The sequence below is a fragment of the Bipolaris victoriae genome (genome assembly GCF_000527765.1).
Source record: "Bipolaris victoriae FI3 unplaced genomic scaffold scaffold_10, whole genome shotgun sequence".
NCBI lineage: Eukaryota > Fungi > Ascomycota > Dothideomycetes > Pleosporales > Pleosporaceae > Bipolaris > Bipolaris victoriae.
In genome coordinates this window covers 352,359-364,072 of record NW_014575382.1, presented here as the reverse complement: position 1 = coordinate 364,072, position 11,714 = coordinate 352,359, and the positions used below count along the sequence as shown (strand labels likewise).

Here is an 11,714-nt window from a genome sequence, read left to right as displayed (position 1 = left end):
GCCCGTTGCATTCCACCCCTGTCACCTAATCAATGTCGATCGTATGGTTCTCCATGCCAACAGTCTGCCGTTTTGGACCTGTCATGGCACCCACCCTGGTCCTCCTTTGCAGCCGAAATCAGACGGTCAGATGATTCACTAATGTCCAATACCGCCACTCTGCTCTATAGGTCACATCTGCATAGCGATTGGTCTTTGATTATTATCATTATTATGTACGTTCATGCTGCTCATTTGAACTAAATAGTGACACTACTCAATGCGTTTCCCTCGTAGCCAGACTGTCAGCTCTTCTTACTTGACGTACTTGATTGCAATCTGCGATAGGCTATCGATAACACTATCAGCAACTAGCTTGTCATCCAGCACCATCTTGATAATCGTAGCACCCCTCAGATCCTCCACCCGACCAGTGCTCATCTTGGCACTAGCATTTGTGAACACCACCCTCCCAAAGTCTGCCAGCGCCAAACGCCCTCCACCGGAAAAGTATTCCATGATCCATTCTGCATTGTCGCTGGTCAAGAAAGTGTCTGGAGGCGATGTCACATCCATGCTGATATTATTGCCAGTGCTGATGTTGATCAATCGAACATTCCCCGTGGTAGTCGATGTAGTCGCTATATCCACTTGGATCTCATCTCCGCCTGTAACGTTGAAATCGTCCAGATAAGACGGCTCGTAACGGAACCCCTCGTACCATGCCGTGTATGATACCTTGCCGGATCTCTCAACCGTCCAGTCCACACCACCCTGTAGTTGAGACTCAAAGGTGTAGTCGCTAATACCCACCCATGCGGACCCCCATTCTGTATCGTTCGAGGCGCCAGTGTGCTTGGGTATCGGAATCGTAAAACGCCCCGTGGCAGAGGCAAAGTTACCCGCACAAAGCTTCTTGGAGAGCATGGCACCCGCCCAGTTGTCTCGAGTTACTACCTGGTTTGCGTTCTCTGCATCCCTCGTAATGGATCTGCACTGTACCCTCAAGACCGTGCTGTCTTGGGTTGAGGGCTGTGACAGGTGCTGGTAGTTTCCATGGACCCGGGCCTGTATACCTATGGCTAGGACCGAGCTGGCAAGGGCAGCGACGAAAGCAACAGAGAGTTTCATGGTGTGGCAACACTAAGCCTGGTAAAGCTGGAAAGATGGATGAGCTGTCTGCTCTCCATTGTGGGACTTTTGGCCGATATATTGTACCTATTGAGCGCTTACGGACTTGAACTTGGTTTCGCATCTGTCACTTCCCATATGCTTTGCATGCTGCCGACATGCATTGTATGTTGTTATCTTGCCGCCGAGGCGCCGAAGCCACTCTGCTCTACTCAAATGGTAAATTTTTGGCTACCAAGTCAAACATTTGGATTTGGGTTATTATGTTATCAGTGGTGACGGCCTGCCTAGTTTCGGAGAAATATTCGTACTTTTAGAGGAAACAACAGTGATTGTCCATGTGTATAGGAAAAGGAAAAAAAACCCAATGTTTGCATGAGGGGTATGGTTCCTTGATAAGGTTTCGGTGGTGGCTGCCAAAAGATACTTAGCCGGAGGGGATTGGTGTTGCATTTGCATCTGTGGTGTTGTGCACAATCAATTCGTGGATAATGCAAGAACAACGGCGCATCGTCAGAGATGTGGGATGGTACTTCAGTCGTTTACTACAAGAACAGCGAGGATCTAATGCCCATCAGACAAGATCTATCCTCCACGTTTCCCGGACTGTCAGATTTCGAGTATATTTCTTTTGCCGTGTGGACCCAGTTGCTTTGCACACCGGCAACAGTCACACAGACCCTTCGGAGAAGCTACGACCGGCACTTGTACAAACAAACTCGGAACCGTGCGGAAAGAACAGTGCCGTGCTGCGATAACGAGACTTAGAGTAGGTACTAGTACGTAAGTACACCACCCACACGACGCGATCAGTGCGCAATGAGCGGGAGGCCCCTCCTGAAGCGTCCTTGATCAACAGGGGCCGCCCCACACTTGCCTTGTACGTCTCGCACACCCGTTGACATTTGATTTTTGTCTTACCCAACAGCTCGCCTCACAACACAAGCAAATCCTCTCTTCCATATCTGAAGCCCTGTTCCCTCCCTATACTTCTCCGCTGACATCATGTTTGACACAGCTAACTGACGCTACAGGCATCACCGAGGTTTCGCTGACCAAACGATCATCACCTGCCTTGAAACAACGACTTCGTACCTCCACTCCCGGCCCACCCACCACCATTACGTTGCATTCAACATGCGCTTGGAATGCGTAGTGTCAGTCCGTCGAGATTTCATGTTTCCAAATACCCAGACTCGACGTATCGGAATTTCACTCGGCCCTTGCTGATCTCATCTAAGCGTTGCCATGACCGGGCGCATCCACCTTTTAATATTACCATCTACATGGACGAGTGCGTAATACCAGGGGTTCCCAAGAGCCATCCACAGATCACTCGCCAAAAAGCATTCCCCTGAGTTCAGATTCCGATGACGTCATTGGCATTCCAGCTTGGAGAATCATACCTAGGAATTCCTCTCACAATCCATGGGCAGGCAAGGCTCCAGGTATGAGTGTGCCATTCCGGAATACCCCACCATGAGGCGGATACCGGGAGATCTTCCAAACATTCCCATTGATCATACCGTGTCAGTGGCCAGTTGCACAATCCGATTGACTTCTGAGGCTCGACCTGGCGCACCCAGCGTACCGATTCAACTAAAACAAGTCCAGAAAACTAATTGCGATGGGCAAGTCTGGGATCAATTGTGGACTTTGAGAAGCGCCATGTGACATAACGAGCCTCCAGTTGCCAGCCCTTTCCTTTGTTTTGCTACAACTTAATTCCAAGTCATCCTGGTTGCAGTGAAGCCCCTGGACCGATCTTCTTCTTTCTCTGGCTGGCCGCGTGTTGTTTCCAGGATCCCTCTGATACCATTCTGAGATCTACCTTACTCACCAGTTGGAAGGACATCCTATCAGAAGCAAGTCTTTACCGTATGAAATGGCCCTGCTGACATCAGCAGCTCCATGCCCAAGTCCAATGGAACCCAATGGTTGACGTAGGCATTACTACTAACAGGGACATGACACATTCTAATGGGAACCAAAGAAATAGCACTCCACATTTTCCTTTGAGGGTGCAAACTCCATAGTCTGGTGCCGGTTCCCGTTCCCTTTGTACAATCTCTGTGAACCTACGCCTGGCCATCTCCAAGGATCCCCGCCTATATGACGCGCGGCCACGGCATGCCGGATGAAATGAACAAAAACCCATATTAGCCAGAGTTTTACAGTCGCTGTGTCCATCTCTGGGTTTCATGAGAGCTTTGTTTGAGGCTATGACTGTTAATCGGAAACGCCCTTCACACAGTGAACATTTGACCTCAGGAACAAAAGCATACCCAACCAGACGTTTATTCATCGCTACACTACAGCTGCTATTTTCTGTACACACAAAACGCGCGTCTCGGAACCATACCAGTGGATTTCCGTATCGTCTTCCCGGGTATATTCATGCAACATGGAAACTCACACGTCCACGCTCTAAGAAACGGCAATGCACCCCCACAGCACGGAGACACAGTTGGGCTTTGTAGATTCTGTAACTGATAGCTTCCCTACGATATCCCATAAAGCGTCCCAAACGACATGGCCAGCGAAAAAAGCATGTATATATATATATATCCGTTGTCACAGCTCCATCGCCAACGGCAAACAAAACCTTTCAAGTACCCGATCAGATGCCCTCACAATCGGACTTTGTATATGAGACAACGACATATGTCGAAGTCCATCGCCAAACCCCACACAAATAGATAGCGAGAAAGACAAAAGAAAGAACACAAAGACGTCATACAAAAAAACAAAAGCATTTCATATATCCCAACTGTTCCATACACACATAACCCAACTCTCCCTCTTTACTTCGATACATACATAGTTACATACATGCATACATTCCCATTGGGCCCCCCTTCATCCCATCAAAAAAGAAAAAGAAAACAGGAAGAAGGGAGGGAAGCCAAAACTTGTCCAACGCGACCCAAAATGCCCGCTCAAAACGCCATGCTAATTAATACACACATACGCGGACACGCACACGCATACTTCGGTAGCTCTCTCCGCTCTCGTCTCCTTTGCCTCGGGGTAAAGAGCCGAGTTTGAAAAGCAAAAAAAAAGGAGAAAAGAAAAGAATCCGACGCAACTGGTCTCGCATCTGCCCCGTCCATCCGTCCGTCCGCCCGCCCAGCCCTTACGTCATACAATCAATAAGACGTCAGAAAGAAAAAGAAGAAGAAAAGAAAAACACCGTTGAAACGCCGCCCCAAATTCCTGTGACAAAACAAGACAGAGTTTTTTTGCTTCAAACACTCAAACATTTTGCCTGTTCTACCCAAGTGGTTTCTTGTCGCCCAATTGTCTTTCTTTCAAACCCTAAGCTTTCATCTTGCCCAAGAAGCCATCAAGGTCAAACTCTTCGTCGTACTGCTTCTCGTCCCAGAGATCGCCCAGTTCATCCAAGAAGCCCTTTTTGCCCTTTTCTCTCAGCGCGCCCGTGGCATCGACAGCGTCGTTTTCGTCGATGCCAGTGCCGTCGTCCTTGGCGTTTGAAGGCGGTGCAGGCAAGGCAGAAGGATCGTTTGAGTCAGCAGATACGTTGAAGAGATCAAGGATCTGATCCGTTTGCATCGACTGCAGACCGGCGTTTTGTTGGTTGACAACTGTCGAGGCAACGTCGATTTTGAATCGTTGGAGACTGTTTACGAGGGTTAGCGTTTGTGACCATGTGATTTCAGGAAAAGATGGATACGTACTTTAGGATCTTCTCCTCCAGGGTACCGCGCGTAACAATGCGGTAGACGTTGACTACCTTCTTTTGACCAATACGATGCGCGCGGTCCATGGCTTGGATATCCTTTTGCGGGTTCCAATCGTGCTCGACGAAGATGACGGTGTCGGCACCAGTCAAATTGAGACCGAGACCACCGACACTAGTGGTAAGAAGCAAGACGTCGTAAGACGGATCTGTGTTGAACTTGTTGACAATTTCTTGTCGCTTGGTGGCTTCAACACCACCGTCTAGACGCATAAACTGAACGGATGGCAGCAACTTTTCGAGCACATTATGCTGCACCATGTCGAGCATCTCCTTCATCTGACAGAAGACGAGAGCGCGATGCTGGGAGACAGCTTCGGGTAAGTCGCCGTTCGCATTCGCCGACTTGTCGCTGACAACGTCTGATGCTCCGATACCACAATCGACAAGCAGATCCTTGAGAGCCCCGAGCTTGGGTGCGTGCGCAATATCGTCAATCGTAGTGTTGTGCTTTTTGAGGTACTGTTGAGTTGACTCGTATGCCTTGTTGGTGGGGCCCTTGACAACAAGCGAAGGTGAGTTGCAAAGTTTCTTCATGTACTGCAAAGCCTGGAAAATGTGTTGCTTGCTCTCACGATCGGCATTACCAGCCTTGGACTGGATTTCTTTACCTTGACGTTTGGTGAAATCGTCAAAGAGGTTGCGCTGCAGCTCGGAAAGATCGCAGTAGTAGTTCTGTAGAATCTTGGGTGGTAGATCATCTAGAACCTCTTCCTTGAGACGACGAAGGAGGAAGGGCAACACTTGCTTGTGAAGAGCTTCAATTGCCAAAGCACCCCGTTCTTGCTCCTTTGACGAGCTCTTTGCAAACCGAGATGCAGCAATGGGCTTGGCAAAACGCTCCTGGAAGACCTTTTCGGTACCAAGGAAACCTGGCATGAGGAAGTCGAACAAAGACCACAGCTCAAGGACGTTGTTCTGAATTGGCGTGCCGGAGAGAATGAGGCGGTGGTTGGACTGAAACTGCTTGACAGCCTGGCTTGTCTTTGACTTTGAATTCTTGATCAAGTGTCCTTCGTCTAGGACACAGTAGTTCCAGTTGATGGGCTTGAGGATATCGGCGTCGTTGCGGCAAATGTCGTAGGAAGTGATGACAATGTCTACTTTGTCAAGGTCGTTCCTGTACTGACTTCGGATTGGTGGCGAGCCTACGTAAGCAACGCAGCTAAGGAAAGGCGCATATTGGCGAATCTCCTGCTGCCAGTGACCAGACAGGGTGGGCGGGCACACAATGAGAGACGGTAGGCGACGGAAGTTTGGATCTCCAGATTTGGCAAACTCGTCAGCACGCATGTGATGGTCACTAGCCACCATGCAAAGAGTTTGTAGAGTCTTACCAAGACCCATGTCGTCACAGAGGATTCCGTGGAGGTTATACCGATTAAGGAATGCCAGCCAGTTGACACCATCTTGCTGATAGGAACGGAGCGTTGCCTTGATGCCGACAGGAATCTCAAAAGGCTCCACCTTCTTGGCGTCTAGCATTTGAGCAACAAACTTGCGCTCTCGGTCTCGGCCTTTGAGCAGGGAGTCTGGAAGACCTGGTGGATCGGGAATACCCGACTCGAGTGGTACGAGTTTGACCAGTGTAGCGAAGCTGGTTGTGGCGAGTAATCGGACGTCATTGTCTGAATCACTCATTCGTCCAAGGACAGGAGTGATGAGGAAGATGACATATGGCAGGATTGCATCGTCCATGACGTGGATGAGGTGGTATATGCACTCGATTGCTCCCTGGCGAGCATGTACGTTACCACCATCGCTAATGGTTGGCAGCACACTCTCGACAAGCATTGTAATACCCTCAACAGACATGACGCTGCAAATCGTCGCAAAGCATTTAGCAGCTGCGTACCGCAATACGTACAGCTTGCTCTGTAAAGCCCTGGCAATGAGTGGAAGGAGTTCCTTGACAAAACTTCTCACGCTTGGATGCAGTTTGCCTACCAGAGCGCGTAAAGTCGACAGGCCATCGACAACTTCTTGTCCAAAGACACCGTCTTCATTGAAGATTTGCGGGGGCAGCGACGCTTCGGTGAATGCCTCCTTGATCGGCCGCTCAATCAGGTCCTTCAGAATGGGCACCTTTTCGAAAACCTCAGCACCGAAACGTTCAACAACCTGTTCCAGGCCCTCGCGTGCACCACGCTTGGTGATTCTCGCAGCCCGTGACTCCTCTGCAAATCGAGCAGCGTCTGGATGGTCCCGTACGTCTTCGTCTTTCTTAAGCGTCAGGATACCGGTTTCAATGTGCGATTGCCCAGCGAATTCGGGAGTTTCTGCCGTCTCCATGCAGTAGAATTTGACCAGGTTGCCGACAACCTTGTTCACGACGCCCGATCTCTTGCCATTGACCAGGTGTACAATGTAACCGGCAACTGCAGCTGCAGAACGTTTTTGCAATTCCACATTCTCTTCCTTCTTGATGCTATCCATCATAGCCTTGATAGGTGGTGATGGTTTCTTGGGAGGCGAGTCAAGCGCCACAAGTGCGCCAGCAGCAGCGGCCTTGATTCGAATATCGCGCTCTTCCTTGATGTTCTTGGCTTCCTGAATGCTGGCCTCTACTTCTTTGCGCGTCGTCTCTAGGTTGGCTGCAGCGATCATACGCGAGGAAGGTGTCATAGCCTTCTTTAGCTTCTCATATTGCACAGTGACCAGCTTTTCAGCATCCGCAACTCCAAAAGCATAGTTGTTTGTAAATGGTAATCCTTGGACGATAGTTGAAAGGTTTGGCAGGTTCTGTACGTGTGCTTCCTGGAAGATATGGAGCAACGACGAACATTGCGTGCGAACAATCTGGAGTTTTGGCACAAGATCCTCATAGGCTAGAGGTCTCTCGCCTTCTACCATGGGCAGCAGGTGTTGGACGAACAACTCGGCCAACGCGTCCTTGGCTTTCAGGTTCTTTCCAAACTCCTCGATAATGATGGCAGCCGTCAATTGAGTCGTGGAGTTTGGCGAGGACAGTGGGCTTACCAGCCTGGACTTGAAAGCCTGAAGTCGCGATTCTTCGGGCCAGGCACCCATGGCTGTTCCCAGAGCTTGGGCTGCGGAGGTTCTGGATCTGATCATGACATCTGCTCCAATGAGTTCCAGATCTCCAGTAATCATGTGTCCGTCGACGTTGTGAGATTGAGAGGATGGTGCTGGTATTGCCATGTCGTCTTTTCCTGGGCGGGACTTCTTTCTCCTCTTTTGGGCTGGTTCGGCGCCATCGGGCGGTGTCGATTTCCGGCTCGTCTCGGTGTTCGGTGGGGGTCCCATGGCTTGCCCAGAAGGTTTGATAAGAAGCGATTTGTCCAGGGAAATGGGGTGACGAGAGACTCCGATGGGGGTAAGGGTGAGGGGAACAATCGCATCCAATACGGGCTCCAGATGGTTGGGTAATTGACTACCCAAGCTTGCAACTACGGCATTCCAAAGCTGCATTGAGAGCTTCAGAACGCCTTCATTGCGCTCGAGCAAGATGTTCTGGAATATCAACTGCAACGCCTTGCTGTCTATCCAGCCATCTGATTCTTGGCTCTGAATATTGAGGAATGTGATTAGTGCACGCAACACAGCCGCACGAACGCTAGTAATGGTATGTCGTAGGAAGGGGAAGAGGCGAGGGACGAGCTCGTGGAATGACTGGCTTGGGTCTTGGCGAGCGTTTGCTTGCATTGCCTCGAGCACTTGAGGGAAACCGCAGAGCTTAGCCAGCAAGTCCATGATGAAACCGGTGCTAGCGCTGAGATCATCCTGCAAGCTGGAGAGACATGACCAGACGACATTCATCAATCCTTCGAGTGCCTTGGGCCGCATCTCGATGAATTCCTTTACAACGGGGATTAGCGTTGCGGCACTGATGGCTCGTACATCATCATCGTCATTACTCAGGCCATTGGTGACTGCAGCGAGCACACCATCCATCAAAGTACCATCTTGAAGGAGCAGATCGTTTCGCACAGCGACAAGGTACCGCAAGCCAATCATGCCACCCTGACAAAGGGCCCAGGGTGCACTGAGAGGGTTGGTGTCAACAGGTAAGTCCTGATTCATGATTAGGCGATTGAGAACTCTGAAAGTTGCCAGCACATTGTCGCCAGTCATGTATTGCAGCAAGGAACCGAGTGCTTGTCCTGCAGTTTCACGTATTGGTGCAATGACATTATCACCAGTGAAGTCTGCAAAGCGATCGAGCATGAAGATGCAGATCATGCGACACGCCAGGTCGTTGAGCCATTGTTGATTGAGCTGATCATTCTCGGCTCGAGTGAGCCCTTTCCGCCTGCCGGCGCCGGCGCCGTGCACACGGAGGATTTCTCGAAGACCCATGGCAGCCCCATGACGGACCTCCCAGGTGAAGTCAAAAAGTTCGACAGCAAGATACGAACACACACGTTCGAATGGCCATTCTAGCCCAGCCTCCACAGCCTCGGCCTGAAACGACGACTTTTCGGGTACGGGCGCGCCCTTGAACTCCTTGACAAACTTTGCGTCGTCGTCTCCGCCGTTGCGCTCGAGCGAAAAGTAGTCGTTTACACCACTGTCGCCTTCCTCGCCGTTCTCGGTCTTTTCGAGCTTAAGGGCAATTGGATGGGGGCGACTGGGGGTTTCTACTGCATCTGACTGTGAATCTTTGCGTGAGTTTGCGTTAAAATCAACGATTTGGACCTTGTTAGCACCCCCGGCAGCATTCTTTTTTTGCTTGCGTTTGAGGGCGTTTTGCTGCCTTTTACTTAGTCCCTGGCCGTTGGGCGTGGCCAATGCAGGGGGAGGAGAAGAGGCTAGATTTGAGCTGTCGGCACGTGGGACATTTGTGTCGATGCGATTTGGTGCAGGCGTCTTGGGCCCGGGTGTTTGAGGCATGATTTCGTGAGGTGGTGAGAGGTCCTCGGTCCATGGACCCTCGAAGCCAAGGCGCTTGAGGAGGGTACTCTTCTGGTACTCCAGGCGCTCGGCGGGGTCCATGGCAGCCAGCTTGTAGTCATGCTCCTTTGCACCAGAGGAAGCCAAGACTTTACCAAACTTGAGGATGGAGGGCAGGTCGAGGGTAGCTAGATCGAGTCCGTGGGAGAGGGGAGGCAAGACAGCGTCGCCGTTTTCTTCTTTCTTGACGGCGCCATTGCTATCTTCGGACTTGACATTGTGATTCGACTCGGACTTGAGGCTGGATTTGCTGGATTCATCGGCATCATCGTCATCAGCATTGGGATCAAACTTGTCGGCGTTAGCGGCAATGCCGCCAATGGCCTTGGCAGCAGCGACTCGAGTCTCCCAGCTCTTTGACCTCAGGTAAGGGATGACACGGGTGAGGAGGTTGAACAGTTCATCGGGATGTTGTTTCTGGACGTCAGCAAGTTGGTCGGCTGCTGTGTTGCGGATCAATGCTGTGCTGCCAGTCTCGAGGAGCCTTGGCGCGGGTTAGCGAGCAGGCGACAAGGGTGGGTCAGAGGGGACAAGAGGGGCAATGCCATGTTGGGGGGGTGCATGGCAGGGCGTGGTATGCGAGGGGCATGGCAAGTATGTTTGTTCTTTCTGGCGTTGTCGGGAAGGGGTGCAAAGCCATGTGCAAAGCTGGAGTCGGGTGCACTTACGTGACGAGACGGTCCAATCTGGTGGCACTATGGCAGGGTTAGCGCGACATGCATGCAGCAGCAGCCGTGGGATATGCGACAAACCTCATCGTGACCAGCGGGTGGGTCTGGCTATGGGCGCGCGGCCAGAGGGATTAGAAATTACTACTATGGGCCCGCAGGCGAGTGCCATCGAAGGCGCACCAAGTGCACACACAAACACAGAGGCACACACACAAGCCTCTGTGGCGGGGGGTGCCGTGGGCGCAGCACTGGAGTAGTCACGTGACGGGATGGTAACTCGATGCGGTGCCGCGAGCGCGTCGGAGAAGGTGGGCTGCGGGCCTATCTAAGAGAATGAACAGGTCATTAAGTAGGCTGGATCATCACCAGGAACGGGCTAGTGCTGTGGTCCGTGCGTCCCGTTTCAGGGAGTAGAGGAAATTTTTCGCGACCTCCAACGGCGCCGACGAGCGCGTCTTGCTCGCAGGCACCCAGAGCCAGAGTGTCTCTACGCCTGCGCTGCCTCTCTGCGCCGCTTCCATCAGCCTGCTGTGTCTCTTCACATCTGTGTTCGGCGCCTTGTATCAGCCTGGCTGTGACAAGGTGGCCTCTGCGCCGCACTAGCCCAGTTCCATCACCGCCCCAACGCGCCTGCCCACGCCTCACCACCACCACCTTCCGCTTCTCTATCCACCATCCGCCCTTGACCACCCATTCATTCTCCATCATCTACATCCCAACCCCCATCACTCTCCCCTCTCCCCTCTCCCCTCTCCCCCTCTCCCCTCGACACCCACGCCTACCTTCTTCGTCTCAAACTTCCACTCAGTCATCCGTTCCAGCTCGGCGGGAGTCGCTGACAGGGCTCCCAGCCAGCCAGTAGTAAGCCCTGCATCGTCGCTGCTCACCACAGCAGCAGCAGCCTGCAAACGGCAAATCCCTATCTCTCTGCCTTGCTAGTCTCATCTCCATCCACACCCACTCACGCACGACAACAACAACAACTTTGCAAACACAAAAAAACATCCATCCTCCATTCTTCATTTTTCCCATCACCACAGCTGCCGGATGCACCGGACGGGCCCCCCGCGTCGTGAGCGCGTCGCGCACACCCGATTACCTCTCGCTTGGCCAACTGATCTACGTGCGCCGCTGCACCTAGCGCATACTTGCATCGATATATCGACCAACCTCTTGTTCCATCCTTTGTCGTTGCCTTGCCCTGCTTTTATTTTGTCGGGTTTCCTGCGCTCCCTATGATATTCCTATTACCGCCCTTG

The 11,714-nt window shown here is 51.8% G+C and overlaps 2 protein-coding genes across 2 annotated transcripts; both read right to left on the bottom strand.

Moving 5' to 3' along the window:
* Positions 1–294: 294 nt before the first annotated feature.
* On the bottom strand, positions 295–1,110 carry COCVIDRAFT_88530 (hypothetical protein; the record flags this gene model as incomplete). The annotated part of the gene is made up of 1 exon (XM_014705228.1): positions 295–1,110. One exon carries the CDS (start codon positions 1,108–1,110, stop codon positions 295–297), a length of 816 nt encoding a protein of 271 aa, XP_014560714.1.
* Positions 1,111–4,428: 3,318 nt separating this feature from the next.
* On the bottom strand, positions 4,429–10,541 carry COCVIDRAFT_23287 (hypothetical protein; the record flags this gene model as incomplete). The annotated part of the gene is made up of 4 exons (XM_014705123.1): positions 4,429–4,750; positions 4,809–10,268; positions 10,453–10,479; positions 10,537–10,541. 4 exons carry the CDS (start codon positions 10,539–10,541, stop codon positions 4,429–4,431), a joined length of 5,814 nt encoding a protein of 1,937 aa, XP_014560609.1.
* Positions 10,542–11,714: the final 1,173 nt, after the last annotated feature.